Source organism: Myxine glutinosa, chromosome 2, assembly GCF_964187855.1.
Source record: "Myxine glutinosa chromosome 2, kmMyxGlut1.1, whole genome shotgun sequence".
In the NCBI taxonomy this organism is placed as follows: domain Eukaryota; kingdom Metazoa; phylum Chordata; class Myxini; order Myxiniformes; family Myxinidae; genus Myxine; species Myxine glutinosa.
The window spans coordinates 120,823,889-120,840,814 of NC_136262.1; the positions used below are offsets into that span (position 1 = coordinate 120,823,889).

The 16,926-nt window shown below is 45.3% G+C and overlaps 1 protein-coding gene across 2 annotated transcripts in view; it reads right to left on the bottom strand.

Annotated features, from left to right (window-relative positions):
• The window catches only part of LOC137421312 (protein HGV2), a 40,763-nt gene that overhangs the window by 2,699 nt on the left and 21,138 nt on the right, over positions 1-16,926 (bottom strand). The window contains exons 7-11 of one of the 2 annotated variants that reach the window (XM_068107224.2): positions 12,528-12,628; positions 10,980-11,067; positions 10,735-10,797; positions 2,157-2,222; positions 1,939-2,013 (exon numbers count right to left, since the gene is read on the bottom strand). In XM_068107224.2, coding sequence (XP_067963325.2) covers positions 1,940-2,013; positions 2,157-2,222; positions 10,735-10,797; positions 10,980-11,067; positions 12,528-12,628 — 392 coding nt within the window. In that variant the 3' untranslated portion in view covers position 1,939. The remainder of the gene's footprint in view (positions 1-1,938; positions 2,014-2,156; positions 2,223-10,734; positions 10,798-10,979; positions 11,068-12,527; positions 12,629-16,926) is intronic. The other variant, XM_068107225.2, reaches the window with a different exon arrangement.

Sequence of the window (16,926 nt, forward strand, 5' to 3'; positions counted from 1 at the left end):
AAAGAATGATCGTTTTAAAGCCATTTTTCCCCGCTAGAGCAGGGGTTAGCCTTGTGGGCCCCATGACAATCATGGTTCCCTGTTTGAGGCAATGTTTTTATGGCCGGATGCCCTTCCTGGCGCCAACCCTTAGTCGCCTCTTACGATGCGCAGGGATACGGTGTACCGATTCTAAACCGGGGTCCACACCGGGATCATTCATCCCAGCAAGCTGGTACTCAATTTGCCAACCTCGGAAGGATGACAGGCTGAATCAACCCCCCTGGTGTTAATTTAGCGATCGACCGGGATTCGAACCAAGGATCCTAGGATCCCAAGCTGGCACCCTAACCGCTAAGCCAACACCAGGCAAAGCCAGGAATGGCCAAGTCAAAGCCAGGAATGGCCAAGTCAAAGCCAGGAATGGCCAAGTCAAAGCCCGGATCTAAATCCCATCGAGATGTTGTGGGGGGATTTGAAACGAGCTGTGCATGCAGGAAACCCCTCAAACATCGCACAGCTGAAATAATTCTGCATGGAGGAGTGGGCAAAAATTTCTCCCAGTCGATGTCAGAGACTGGTAGACAGTTATAAGAAACGCCTACTTGAGGTTGTTTCTGCCAAAGGGGGCAATACCACCCATTACAGCCAAGGGTGTATTTACTTCTTCCACATGTGAAATTTGCATTTATGTTTATTTAAATTATACAATGGACTACAAAATGTAAATGTTTCATGATATTTGTTGTATTATATCACCATTATCTGTCAATATTGTTGAAATGAAGATCAAATAGCTGTATGTTGAAATATGTTGAAAAAGTCAAAACTTTACATGGCGTGTACTTACTTTTTCACGTGACTGTATATCGATACTGATATAAAATTTCTGACCATCATCAGATTTGATTCCATCCCAGTAAGTCTGGATGTGCTTCTGCCCTTCTCTTTGGGCATCCTCAATCGAGGTTAGGACCATATGTTTGGACACTTCAAGGGCAATTGACACAGTAGGGCATCCGGTTTCCTATATGCCATAGAATCCAAAGCTCGACATCATTGGCATCTCCCACAAAGAAGCAGATGCACAGGATCTACTGCTCTCGCATTGCAGACAGCGTCATAGCTTCTTTTTTAACCTGCCTCATCTTTCATCTAAAACTCTCCAGGTCACACATGGTTTTCCAGTAATCACCTCCTTGGTAACTCTCAAAATGCATGCTAACCACAACTTCACTCCTTTGTGCCTCTTGATTCCCATTCTTCTCTCCGGGGTTCAGGTTGATCCTGTGCCACCATCTCAAGTCATCAACCATCCCAAACTGCTCTTTCTACCCTGATTAACCCATCCCGACCTATTCCACAGATACTTGCAGAATGCAGTTTCCTTTCCTCTTTCACATATCCCCAACACTTCGTTGCCTCTCTGGGCTGAAAGGAGGGCCCAGAGGTACACACATGCCTCTCGGCTATCTAGCCTGGGTTTGAATTTCGACAGCTATAAACTGTCATCCCGGTGTTTCAAAGGTGAGGTGTTTCACCGTCCCTCGGATGGACATTAAACTGGCATCCCATCTGCCAGCATTCATTGGTGTATGTCAAAGATCCCAGGTTGTCCTTCATAAAGAGTAGGTGAGCCATCACCAGCACCGTGAACACATTGCAAATTCCTGCCCAACCAGCAGAGGGCACAGCCTTCCCCGCAGCCTTGTGCTGAATACGATCGAAGAAGTTGCCTCTCTCCAAACCCACACTTTTATATCTGCCATCCTGAGCTCTACTTTCCCATTGAGGATGTAGTGTGACTGTCACTCGGCAGACAAGCCAACTGTCATGTCATGCCCACGCATGCAAACACATGTTGGTTTTTAGTTTCAGTAACACGTCCCGTATTCAGACATCACTCAAAGTTCAGGGATAACCTCCACCCCCCCCTCCCCCCTCACGCGTTTTCCTCACCTCACTGTGCAGTTTTGTTCTCTTTACTTCCTTGTCGACGCACTCTAGTCCAACACACTTTTCTTCTGATTTTTTCTGCAAAAGAAAATTCACATCAACTCCCAACCTGAACCTCAACAGAAAAGATGTTAAATGCTGATTTACACCCCTCACCCCCAATCCCTTTGTACAACTTTCCTTGTTTGAAAGATTCACAAATCCTTCTGAATGCTACGAACCTTTCGCACCAGGTGAGTTATATCTGATGTGACATTTGAAACTTGTATCGATCTTGCTTCCCCTTCCTGCAAAACACGTGCAAACTGTTGATTCATACACCTGTGATGAGTTTAGGGTTAAAGGATGAAGCTGACGATGTACATGGATGGTAAACATTTGAATTATTCTTAATTTACAATCACAGCGGTGGTGGAAAGTGTGAGGCTGGTGAATTTAGAATCTCAGGAAGGATCAGGCCCAGTGCCTCAATGAATATGTGAACAGAGACCTAAGGTTGCACTAAAGTTGCACCAAAATGCACTAAGGTTGAGCAAGATCAACAACTTAACAAGCGTAGCCAAGATCCCACATTTTGTTTTCCTCAGGGTCACATTTTATAATAAAATGAAGAACAAACGACCTGGTATGAAATGCTTGTGTTTTTTTTTTGTTATAACGTTATTTGTAGTTTTGCATTTAGTAACGCTTCAGCTGTAAGACGCTTTCAAATGTCCATAGAAGGGAAGTCCAGACAGGGGTGGGGGTGATCCTGTCATAAAAGGCTTGAAAACCGTCAGCTGACAATGCCTCTGTTAGCAGCATCACAGCTGACATGACATTGTGGGGGACGGTTGTGTTATTCAGACTATTACTAAACCAGTTTGCCCAACACATTTATAAACAAATCAGCCGGCATGAGAGCCTACTATAACGGAGACGCCTCACCTGTCTGGCCCGTGTTTGAATCCTGACGCGTCTGGCCCGTGTTTGAATCCTGACCCATGTTTGAATCCTGACGCGTGTTTGAATCCTGACGCGTGTTTGAATCCTGACGCGTCTGGCCCGTGTTTGAATCCTGACCCGTGTTTGAATCCTGACGCGTCTGGCCCGTGTTTGAATCCTGACGCGTCTGGCCCGTGTTTGAATCCTGACCCGTCTGGCCCGTGTTTGAATCCTGACCCGTCTTTGAATCCTGGCCCGTGTTTGAATCCTGGCCCGTGTTTGAATCCTGACCTGCCAAGAACTCACATCATGGTGTTTCATAGACAAGTGAAGGCATCAATGTGTACGCCGGCGCTCACATGAGTATTAAGCCGGGTGTTCTCTTAGTTGGTGGATGTTGAAGATGCCACCATGTCCCAAGTTATCGCCAGCGCCCTGAACAAACTGAGGTGGACTGCAGGTTGCAAGTGCGTTGCCTTTATTGAAGGTTCCTTGACATCAGGTTGCTGCTTGCTATCTCAAGTGTAGATAAACAAATTGATCAGGTGCTTCACATGTTACATGTTCTTCAGATATAAAGGGAAACCAATGTATATTGCAAAAATCAATGATAACTTATTTTACACTGTCCCACGAGAGACGAGACCAACGTGTCACTGGTCCACACAGGAAGTATGTTTGACAAGGCCAGCTATCGACATGCATCATAAAAAGATAAACTAAATATTTATTATATCCAATTGTTTACACAATACTTGCGTTATTATACACTAGCAGAAGTACCCGGCATTGCCGGGCGGGGGAGGGGAGGGGGAAGAGGAGGGGTGGGGAACGGGGGGGGAGTGGAGGGGAGGAGAGGGGGGGGAGGGGCGAAGAGGGGGGTAAGTACCCGGCATTCCGTGTATAAACGTGAGGGGGGGAGGAGAGGGGAGGGAAGAGGAGGGGGAGGAGAGAAGAGGGGGGGAGGAGAGAAGAGGGGGGGGGGGAAGTACCCGGCATTCCGTGTATAAACGTGAGGGAGGGCAGAGGGCGCGCGAATCGTCGAATCAGCGCGCTGCTCTGCCACCGATTCAGATTCCATGTATAATATTCCTCGCTGAAAAAAAAAATGGATCTAAAGATGAAAGAAAAAAAAACCTATGTGGTGTGAATGGCAATGTTCCTCGCTGAAATGTGAAAGAACTGAATTACGTGCGAACGCATAACTGTGAGATTATGGCGGCAAAGTTGGAACATCACGTGATCGCTCTGAGCGAATCAGCACGCTGCTCTGCCATTCGGTCATAATATTCCTCGCTGAAATGCGCTGAGGCAAAAATATGGTAAAAAAATATTATGAAATAAATTTTTAGGTCGGCCATGTTCTTCCCAGGCTCAATGGCCATGTTTGTGCCAAATATCAAGTACGTGAGCCTCTCCGTTTAGGAGTCTATCAGTAACATTACACACACACACACAAACTGTGTTTTATATATATAGATTACGTTTACACTCAACGTAAGTTTACACGTTATACATTACGTTTACACTTACGTTGACACTCAACACTTATGTTATACAACACTTACGTTGGTTAAATAACAAAAATACATTTTCACTTGTTTTTAAATCATCACTTTTTCATTACGTCACTTGTACCGCAATGATAAGTATAATGTATTGTAGTTGAGAACGTACATGACTGGCTATCATACTGCGGAACTAAAGAACGACGTTGAAATTAATTTGAGCCCAGGTAGTCCTTTGCTGTGGAAAAGGTGTATCTATCTACCCATCAACCACATACTGCAAGCAACCACTGCAAGCAGTGACTTTTGGTGTTGAGGAATGTACAAGAGGATCACGTAATCAGTCTTGTTACCCACACCAAAACCTCCGCATGATCGCACGTGTCGAGATCAATAAATCAGCTGAAATGGGCAACGAAAGCGGAGAAAATCCAGCCTCCTGTCATGTATTCACGCAAGATAAAATATGGGTTGGGGGGATCTGATTAGCCAATCAGATCTCTCCATCCTCTTGGAAGATCTTGTTTGCTTCCTCAAATTACTAACATTGAAATGAGATTGCCTCAGCCGTGTTCACCAATACCTCACACAGAATAATGTTTCGGTAAAGAAAAGTAAATATATTGTTGTGGCTCCAGGAACCAGATCCGATGACAATTGCAACCAACATATGTTGTGTGCAAGAGACGAGATGGAAGGGAAGTGGTGTGAGAATGGTGAAGGGTCGGCAGGGACAGAAATACAAGTTTGTGTGGCAAGGGTGCCCGGAGGGCGTGAATGGTGTTGGTGTCCTGTTTTCTGAGGAGTTTGTAGACAGTGTGGTGAGTGTGACTAGAGTGAGTGATAGGTTGATGATGGTGAAAATGATGATTGGAAAGCTCTTGGTGAACGTCATCTCGGGATATGCTCCGCAGGTTGGTCGAAGCGATGAAGAGAAGGACAAGTTCTGGTGTGCGATAGAGAAGCTGATGGAAAACGTGAAAGATGAGGAAGTTGTTGTGGTAGGAGGAGACCTAAATGGACATGTGGGAAGGAGTATGGATGGTTTTGACGGAGTTCATGGGGGTTACGGATATGGTGTGAGAAATGGAGAAGGTGAAAGGATTTTGAAGTTTGCTGATGGAGCTGATTTGTTGATTTGTAATACTCAGTTCCAGAAAGAGGATAATAAGCTTGTTACATACACGTCAGGTGGGTCGACGACAACCGTTGACTACCTGATGGTGCGTAGGCGAGATAGGGGGCACCTCCGGGACACAAAGGTGATCCCGGGGGAGGAGGCTGTTTCACAGCACTACTTGGTTGTCTGCGACATAAGGGTGAAAGGTGCGAGGAGAGCTCGGCGAGTGAAGTACCAACCAAGAATGAAGGTGTGGAGGTTGAAAGAGGTGACAGTAAAGGAGGCATTAAAAGAGAGGCTGAGTAGGGTAGAGGGTGATGTGGTTGAGCTTGAAAGTGGTTGGATGTCAATGAAAGCTAGTCTGTTGGGAGCCGTTGGTGAGGTATGTGGATGGACAAAAGGACCACCGAGGCACTCGGAAACATGGTGGTGGGATTATGAAGTTGGAAAGAGGATTGACGAGAAGAGGAAGAAGTTCAAGGAGTGGCAGAAGGCGAAGGGTACGGGAGCAGAAACAGCAGAGCATGAAAGTTATAAGGCAGCCAGGAAGGCTGCAAAGAAAGAGGTAGCAAAGGCGCAGGAGGCATGTAGGAAAATGTTCGGAGAACGCTTGGATTCGGAAGAGGGTCAGAAAGCAGTATTCAGGATTGCAAAGCACATAGCGAAAGAGAGGTGTGACGTGATGGGGGTGAGTTGCTTGAAGGATGAAGTGGGACAAATCGTTGTCGACCCAGATGGAATTAAAGGAAGATGGAAAAGATATATGGAAATGCTGTTGAATACAGAGAATGAATGGGATGGCAACATAGAGAGTAACCCAGTTTTAGGACCGGCAGAGAAGATAACTGAGAAGGAAGTTGAGGAAGCGATAAAAGCAATGAAGAGTGGAAAAGCGGGAGGGCCAACGGGAGTTGTGGGAGATATGTTGAAGGCAGCAGGAAGTTGGGGTGTGAAGAGAATGACAGAGATCTGTAATCTGGTGGTGAAAGAAGGCCACATTCCAGTGGATTGGGAACTGAGTACCCTCGTCCCTCTATACAAGGGGAAAGATGACCCTCTGGAGTGTGGCTCGTACCGAGCGATAAAGTTATTGGAGCATGGAATGAAGGTATTGGAAAGGGTGTTGGAGAGGAGGATAAGGAAGAAAGTGAAGATCGACGAAATACAGTTTGGATTTATGCCAGGAAGAAGAACGACAGATGCGCTTTTCATTGTGAGGCAGTTGCAGGAGAAGTACATGGAGAAGAGAAAGAAGTTGTTTTTTGGGTTTGTTGATCTGGAGAAAGCATTCGATAGGGTTCCACGCAAAGTATTGACATGGGCATTGAGGAAGTTAGGAGTGGAGGAATGGTTGATCAGAGTAGTGATGGCAATGTACAAAAGAGCGCACACAGCTGTAAGGACGAAGGACGGGAACAGTGGTGAGTTTGAGGTGAAGGTGGGAGTGCATCAGGGGTCGGTACTAAGTCCACTACTATTTGTAGCTGTGATGGAGGTGCTGGCTCAGAACGTAAAGGAGGGTTTACCGTGGGAGTTGTTGTATGCAGATGATCTGGTGTTGATTGTGGAAAGTATGGATGGACTGAAGGAAAAGATGAACAAGTGGAAGGAATGTATGGAGACAAAAGGTCTGAAGGTGAATATCGGAAAGACGAAGGTGATGGCAAGTGGTAAAGCATGTGGTGAGGTGGAAAGAACTGGGAAGTGGCCGTGTGCTGTGTGCAGGAAGGGTGTCGGAGTGAACTCCATTCAATGTACAATGTGCGCTGAGTGGGTTCATCAAAAATGTTGTGGTCTGAGAGGGTCATTTACCAGTGTGGCAGCTACATTCAAATGTAAGGTGTGCACAGAGGGAGCTGCAGATGGAGGAAATGTTGAGTTGGATCTTGGAGACGGCGTGAAGCTGGAAGGTGTGAAAACATTTTGCTACCTCGGAGACATGCTGAATGGAGAAGGTGGATCAGACTCGGCAACGGTTGCTCGAGTGAGATGTGCATGGAAGAAGTTTCGGGAACTGAGTGGCGTGCTGATGAGGAGGAGAGTGTCGCTGAAGCTGAAGGGAAAGGTGTATGCTGCATGTGTGAGAAGTGTTATGATTTATGGGAGCGAGACATGGGTAATGAACGTAGAGCAGCAACAAAGGCTGGAAAGGGTGGAAATGCGAATGGTTCGATGGATGTGCGGAGTATCGTTGAGAGAGAGGAAGACAAATGATGAATTGCGAAAGATGATGGGAATATTGCCTGTGATTGATGCTGTGAAGAGGAACAGGCTGAGATGGTTTGGTCATGTGTTGAGGAAGGATGAAAGTGACTGGTTGAGAAGAGTGATGGAAATTGATGTAGAAGGAAGTAGAGGACGGGGAAGACCGAGAAAGACTTGGCTAAAGATGGTGGAAGAAGAAATGCGGGCCAGAGGGTTAGCAAGGAGAGATGCAGAAAATAGGGCAAAATGGAGAAGATTGTCATGGGGACCGCAAGGCTCACCCCTGCTCTAGCAGGGAAAATGGCCTTTAAAATGCATGTTGTATACAGGTCCTTAGTTACCTCAATATAAATCCAGTGGTCCATTCCCATTGCATAGTAGGTTGTGATAGAATGCGTTGGTGAGGGTTAGAGAGGTTTTCCCCTTTTCCTACCCATTTCCTAGGGTTGATTGTGCACTCCGTATGAGCTTTGTGGCGCGCACGCTGTGCAACACTGGCGTTAGCTTATTAGAATACCGCGCCAAATGCGAGTTCGAATCGCACGCCAAGACAATTGTCACCTTGCTTAACCCCACCGTTATCTTCTTTTCAACACCACAATTATTACACAACCCTTATCATTTATTAGTAGACATTTTTATTTACACGCTTTTTATTTCACACTTTAGTTACATTGCATTAAGACATTATACACGCTGTTTCATCACGCCAAGACACCACAATCGGATAGACACGACTTCGCTTCCATCACACAGCTTACACGTGACATCTGACGACATCACAAACGCCCGCCGCCAACTTGAGAGCGTGAGGGGAAGGGTGCAAGGAGTGGCAGCGGTGGACGATATTCTCACTCTTTAAACCTCGTTAAAGCACCCAGACAAGGTGCCAATTGGCCACTGGCGTCTGGTTGAAACCTCATTCACTCTGTTCACCTATACAAACAATTAGAGCTCCTGGCATTTGCCCCCTCGCCTGGAGCATGTCCAGAGAACGAGCCCACGTTAAATGAGGAGATCCGTCGTGCAGGCATGGCTGGAGGGCGGAGTGAGGCCAGGTCGTGTTGGAGGTCTTGTGTGGGTAGGGCTAACCTTCGGGAAAGCGGTAATGCACCAATGGGGCCGCTGTATTCGCACCAAGGGTAGGTTTTGATCCAATTTTAAGCCCCGCCCTTGCTAAGCAACTATAAAGGCATAGCGATCAGTGTCTTAAGGGTGTGTTGGTTTTGGCTTCGGTGCTCATCTGGTCCTGTGCTTGGTTTGTGGTGGTTCAAGAGTAACAAATCGGAACGAGTGGTGGCGCTCACGTTTGACAGATCGGAACTGGGAGTTGGACAAGGGTGGATGGAGCGCCGTGCAAAGCGCATGTTCGGTCTGAGCCAAGCCACACACATACACTCTTCAGACTTTAAAACATGAGGCTTATCTCACGTGTTCTTTTTCTCTCCCTTTCTCTGCATCGTTCTACTTTGAACTCGAGAGCAACAACAATTCAAGAGAGCACTGACGATTGGCGGCTCTGCTGCGGCCACCACTGATCTGCACCTTTTCACAGTTTCTTCTTGCACCCACGTACTACAAGTACCCCATGCACCTCAACGCTCACGCACCTTAGACATCCTCAGTATTCCTCTCAACTCCTCCCCTTAATGTTTGTGTCGTGGAGACACGAAGGCCCCCACCTGGTGAGCCAAGACTGATATCCCTCGTCCTTTTTCCTTCTAAACTTGTCTTCCTATCACAGATGGTCTGATTGGGTACCCATGTCTTGTGTACACTGTACTGGCTGTAGGTAAGGTGAAGGGATAGGTTCTGCACCTCATCCGTTTGGCTTTACTGTATATATCGCTTGCACCCTTCATTGCCTGCGCTTGATTCCCCCATTCCTTTTAAATGTTATTGCATCTCTTGGTTTGATTCATTTTGATTGCTTGTGAATTAAAGTGCTCATATAGCACTGCACTCCCACATTTTATATTTTACCTTAGTTCTGTACATGATGAATTACCCTCTTGTTGAACTTCATTTCCAATGTATGTGTCCATCCTTTCCTCCATTGGTCCAGCACTGTCTACACCTGGCTTAGTGTGGGAGATTATCATTCCCCAATTGATTTGCTCTCGTCAAAATCCAGTCTGCACTATCGGTTGCTCAGCCGCCCCAATTAAGATAAGCTTCGTGCAGAACCGAGGGTGGGTCCCCCGATCAGGAGACAACGTGACCTCCAGTTAAACGGTAATTAGATGGAGGACACTGGACCACGTGGTTGGCTAACTGGGGTTCGCGGATGTCTAGAAACCAGCCATGACAGTTATCCATGCCCGGTGTGACGTCTGAGGGGAGGGAACCGAGGATCCCCCTCGTAGTAGGCCGGAAACCTGTGACTAACAATATTTTTGTGAAGACAGCAGTGCCACCTTCACCTGACCCTGTCAATATTATTCACCAGCCACCTAAACCAACCACTTGAGACCTTAATAGGTCCCTTGGGTGTTATTACTGGCCTCGGACCACCACAAAGATCAACCAGATCTGGCAGACAATCATTTTATAAACCTCCTTAAGGAAGTTAATGCAGCACTCCATACCTCCCCCAACACCCCAGAATACAAAACCATCACATTGTATGACCTTCAACCCCAAGACTTACATGCCCAATCCCATCCATTCACCCCCATCCCACCCCCAGGGCTCCCACATTCTGCTCTCGTGGCCATACTACATTTTAAAAGCCCTGAACCTTGATCGTACTTATTTTCCAGGTGATGAAATAAATAGCTTGATGCTTAAACTTTGTACACTGATTGGCATCGTCAACTGTGAGCAAGTAGTTGGAGAGAAAATTACATCAACACTGGTCAAAGCATTCTGGGTTTAATCGGGGCTGGAGGCAGTTTGACTTTTCTCAAAAAGTAGAGAGGTTGCTGAAAGTCCAGATCAATCTTGAACTACCCTCATAAAATGTGTTCATGAAAAGGAAGGGAATGTGGGTACGATGGGAGATGAAGAGTGTGCGATGGTTCACCAAGAACAAAATCTTACCACACTGCGTGAAGAACAGGCCGACTGAAAGGGCGATGCAGAATCTCGTGGGACTTCGTGGGTCTGCGAGAGAATCGATAAAGAAAATTGACAAAACCTCATTCCATTCACTTACAGCTTCGAAACAAATATGCCGCCATCACCGAAAGTATGCCCACATAATATGTTAACGGCTCCGTGCAGCCCGAACCGAAATCTCGTTCATTTATTTCATCCGAGCGAAGCGAGCTCGAGGCCATTTATACCTGGAATGTGAAACACCCTGCAACCCATGCCTGCAAAAAATAGACTTTTTGGAACGCCAGCTGCATTTTCCATCCAATTGTCATGTGACTGTGAAATCATTCTCCATTGGTGCCAAGTTGAAAGTTCCGTATCAAGCGGGAGGTGGTGGTGAAGTGGGGAGGATGGAGAGGAAGGAGGGGAGTGTGGGAAGGGCAGGAGGCAAGGCCTATTACGAAGAGCATGAGGAACATTTAAGCATTCATTTCACCATGTAAAGTCGCTCAATGTGGTAAATCAATCAACGGTGAAAAGATTTTCACACAATTTGTTTCTTCAAGTCTTTGTCTATCTTAAAGACTACCAGAAATGAAAACAGAAATCGAATCAGTCAAAATGAGCGCGTTAGGCCATCAGGAAGAAAAACTACATTTTCACCAAAGAAAATTCTCCACAAAGTCATAAAACGTGAAGTGATGTATACAGCGATTCATAGGTACAGATCAATATAGGTACAGAAGATATATTCATAGGTACGAAGATCAGACATTCAATATGAGAGGAAAGAGAAAATAAAATGTTGAGCTCTTAATCGTGCAGAAACTGTTGTGGCCCGTTCCAAGAGAAGGTGTTTTGAGGAGACTGAAAAAGCTGAAGACCCCTGCGAGGGACAGCGGGCTAATCAAGGATAAAGCCCGTTTTTCTTTTAATTAAATAAGCCGGTTAATGGTCTTCAAAAGAGGTGTTTAAACACACCAAAACTCCCAATTTTCATTCATGCACTCACTTGGAGTTTGATAAGTATGCGTGCGAAGTTACGGGCCACCAGGTTTCATGGTTTTGGAGTTGTGGAGCATGTGCACACGCACGCACAATCACTGACACACACGCACGCCCAATCACTGACACACACGCACACCCAATCACTGACACACACGCACGCACAATCACTGACACACACGCACGCAAATCACTGACACACACACGGATGCACAATCACTGACACACACGATTTGCCCAAACCTGATGTCATATTGTTATGACATATCTTTACCTCTGCCAACATAGGTGGATGGAGGTTATGTTTTCACTCCTGTCTGCCTGTTTGTTTGTGAACAAGATATCTCAAAAAGTTGTGGACGGATTCGGACGAAATTTGGTGGACAGGTTGGGTGGGTGACACGGACGGAATGATTAGATTTTCATGAAGATTCGAATCCGGTTCCGGATCAGAGTTTTTACATTTTTTAAAGCGATTCTTCACCATTGAGTTATCGGGCCAAAAACAATATATAGTAAGATATCTGAAAAAGTTGTGGACGGATTATGACAAAACTAGGTGGATGAGTTCGGTAAGTGACAAGAACAAGCCGATTAGCTTTTAGTTCTGGTCCGAATCCAGATCCGGCCTATCAGTGGATAGAAAACGTAAACTGTTAAGCCTGGTGGAGGTATGCTCTCTACTGCGTGCCGTTCTAGTTTGGTGTGCAAAGCCTTGCACTGCAGAAGACGTCATTAAAATAAAAAGTAGGAAGCAAAGTATCAATTTCACACACAAATGCTCATCTCACCGCTCGTGCGCTCTCCTCTGCATCCTTCCCTCTCTCTTGTAATTCTTTCAGAAGCCCCTCCAGCTCCTTTGATTCCACTGGGTCTGAATCCCTTACCAGCTCTGAGAGCAAGTCAACAGCACAACGAAGGAAGGAAAGCAGGGTACAAGGTGTAGGAGGGGAAAAACATCTAGTGCTTATTGGAACACCCCAATCATGATGTAACAATTCCAGGTTTGATGGTAATCCATGCATCCTGCACGAATACACATATTAAACATGTCCCCGTATTCCCCTCAATCATTGCTGACATTCAAAATGTTTTTCAAAACCACAAACCAACAACCTATAACAAATTAAACCAATTAACCAGGTAGGAAATCCCACAGGATTATTACCCATGAAACAAACCCCATGAGCTCTTCATTACCCATGAAAGAAATCCCATAAGCTCATTACCCATGAAGGAAATCCCATAAGCTCATTACCCATGAAAGAAACCCCATGAGCTCTTTATTACCCATGAGTTCTTCATTACCCATTAAGGAAATCCCATGGAATCTTCATTACCCATGAAGGAAATCCCATGAGTTCTTCATTACCCATTAAGGAAATCCCATGGAATCTTCATTTCCCAGTAAGAAAATCCCACAAACCATTATTTTGGGCTTCAACCCATCAAGCAACAGAGAAAAAACATCCACAGAATGTAAAATTTGCTTTCTCTGAACAAATTAGCAAACATCACTCCCAACCGCAAAAAGAGTGCAAATTCAGTGGCATGATAGTTGGAATATATGCTCGGAGGCTTGGAGTTGGGTGGGTCGATTCTGACTAAATGAGTTGCACTGAACGTTGCGTCTTCGTTTGACATTCAGCATTTACAGGACAGAGCACAAACAAAGCCCTTGGAGTTGGTATCCCATTGGGGAAGAGAAATTCCTCAATTACTCCATGACTGCGGAGAGAAAAATCAACATCACAAATACGTGTCACCAGTACCCAGAGTGCCCTGGGAATTTGTGTCGCACCGTATACCCAATTCCTCTGCTCGGCAGATAGCAGCTCCATCTCCCTTTCCCTCTCTGTGGATGTGGAATATATTCGATGCTGTTCTGATAAATGTAACAAGTTCTTCAATCCTGGAAAATCTTAGTCTCACCGTCACTCAGAAAGTATCATCAAACAAGTACAGATACATTCAAAGTACACCACCCCCATCAGGGTGGAGCTTATTTTTGAACTTTTGAAATATGATCTCGTTACCCTCTCAATTTGTTCCTCTATATGAAATAAAAATTCAGGCAAAGTATGAGCACAATTGAACAATATTTAGGGGTAGCTCAATGATGGTAAAATTTCTGATACCCCAAAGCTGCGGCCGCCCTTTTATTTCGCATACTACTGATAATTAATAGATTAATTCTGTTGATAAATTAAGAACCCAATTTTAACTACTAAGTAAATTGACACTCTCTCCTATCATCAGACACACAACATGCAATCATTGTGGTAAAATTAATTACTGGGAACACAGATAAAACCTTCAAGTTATAAAACTCTGTGCTCCATTAAATAAATAATTACAGTAGTAATATGTACATTGTACATACACAATATCTGTTATAATAAAAGAGTAGAATGTTCGTTGAGCTAGAGTCTGCTAGACAATAAATGCTAAAATGAGATGTAGCGCTGACCTGGGAACGCTTATCACCATAGTATCGAAAAGTAAACACTGTACATAGGTGTATCACAGAACACTATTTGAAAATAAAAACGAAGTTATCACAGGCTTTGCAGAGAATCACAGACACAATGGGTGTATAAACATGGTATGATATTATCACAGATTATAGAAGCAAAATCATTGTGGTTCAACTGGTTCATATCTATTATCCAACCCATCATCCGAATCCCATTGTTTTTCTGATAAATTGATAATGCAAATTTTCCATGAATTTATATTCCAGACATGTTCAGACTTGTTTACTGTTTGGACTCAATGGACTGACTATGCTGACTAAGCAACAGCTGCAACACTGTTGCAGCAGTATGTTTGTGTAATTGCTTGAGGCATTGTGCTCACTGCTCAGTTATTAATAGAACTGTTTGAATTTTCTTGATTCTTAATTTCTTAATGCTATGTTCTACTTCTTTCAGATTCATATCTGATTGAAAATGGCATCTGTGGAAAAAGCAACAAGATCTCAAACCAAGTTGTATCTCCTTGGCGACTCTGTGACTGAATTAAGTGGCAGCAAGTTGCCATCATTGCGTATGGCTCTTGGATTCTTCCTACATCACCATCTCGATCTGAAGGAGACCGTAAGACAATCGTCAGATGTTACCATCATGGAAATAGCTAACTTTTGGAAGAAAGCTAGAATCCCGATGAGAGCTCATCAAAACTGCCAAACCAAGCTTGAGCAGACATTTGAAGAATGGCATCTTCTGAAAAAGAACAAAGCGCGAACGTCACCAACTCAACTCGCGAGAGAGTCGGCTTTTGTTTCCAGGCTTGAAGACCTTTTTGATGTCGCTCACGCTGATGCTCTGACCAATACGTCAGTATTACAAGAAGACAAGGGTTACTTGTTAGCAAAGCGAGAAAAGGGAAGAAGGGGGTCGCTGGCTAGAGTAGATGTAAAGCTTGCTGCGAAGGAGAAAACGGCGTCCAAAAGAGAGGAGGAAATGCTTGCCAGGCGACAGCGAATGGAGCAAATTAAACAGTTAGCAGTTTCTACAGCTGAACTGATTTCATCTGGTTCTGAATCTGAAAACAGCTCAGCAGAAGATAGTGAAAAGATGGAAACTGGGGACAATGCAAGTGAGGGAGCTGCTGGAGGCATCACATTTCAGACACGAAAAAGAAAGAGGGGGCGAAAAACTGTCGTTACTGAAGAACTCGCAGCCACTCTAGATCGCACAAAAGTGTCAGACCACAAAGCCGTTTTTGTTATAGCAGAAACTGCCAAAAGCTTGGGACAGAACATTGATGAACTTGCTCTAAACAGAGACTCAATTCGCCGACAAAGAGTACAACACCGAGTCCAGAGATCTGCAAATATAAAGGCGGAGTTTCAGGGTAACGGTCCCCTTGTTGTTCACTGGGACGGCAAACTGATCCTTGATCTAATTGGAAAAGAGAAGGTTGATCGCCTGCCAGTATTGGTTTCAGGGAAAGGAGTTTCTCAGCTACTCACAGTTGCCAAGCTTCCATCTGGAACAGGCGAGGCTCAGGCTGCTGCTGTCTTTGGAGCCATTGAAGACTGGGGCGTAGCCGACAGCATCCGAGCTATGTGTTTTGACACGACCAGCTCAAATACTGGTCGGATCGCTGATGCCTGTGTCCTCCTAGAGCAGAAGCTTGAGAAGGAGCTCTTGTCACTAGCTTGCAGGCATCACATTATGGAATTGATAAATTGGTGCAGTGTTCCAAGTGTGTATGGGATTGGGAGCCAAATCTTCTCCCGAGGTTCCACTCTTCAAACGCTTCCAGGAATACTGGGGATTCATAGACACGGCCAAGTATGAACCAGGGATTGCAGCTGATGACGTGGCAAGTCGAGTGGAAGACATAAAGCAAGGCACTATCGATTATGCCAACAAGCATCTTGAACAGAGTCAGCCGAGAGATGATTATAAAGAATTCTTGGAACTTGTGATTGTCTTTCTCGGTGCTGCTCCTGCCAGAGGAGTGCGATTCATGTCACCCGGAGCAATGCACCACGCCCGCTGGATGTCCAAAGTAATATACTGTCTCAAGATCTGGATGTTCAAGGCTCAATTCAAACTGACTCCTGCAGAAAAGAGAGGATTACGTGATGTGTGTGTATTCACAGTACGTGTCTACCTGACAGCCTGGATCTCTGCACCTCAAGCATCAGGTGCTCCTTACAGTGACCTGCTGCTGCTGAAGTCACTGCTTGAATACTCAGCAATCCATCCAGCCATCTCAAAGTCAACATCACGCAAGTTTTCCAATCACGTGTGGTACTTGTCACAGGAACTTGTTACCTTGGCTTTCTTCGACAGTCGGGTCAGTTCGGCAACCAAGAGACTGATGGTGAGTGCCATGAAGAAGACCAAGATCAGGATCATTCCAAGCGAATCACTGTTGCTCTTGATTCATTCAAGGACAAGAACTTGGAAGATTTCGTCACAGCAAGGTCAATGAAACTTCTGCGAATGATGGAACTTCCAGATGGATTTCTCGCGGTTGATCCGGACTTGTGGGATGACAGAGACGACTACAAGCAGGCTGCAGAAACAGTCAACTCTCTAAAAGTTGTCAATGACTACGCTGAACGTGGAGTGGCACTCATTCAGGAGTACAGTGGGTTGATAACCCGCGATGAAACTCAGCTGCAATTCCTGCTGCAAGTTGTCGAGGACCATCGCAGAATGTACCCTGATA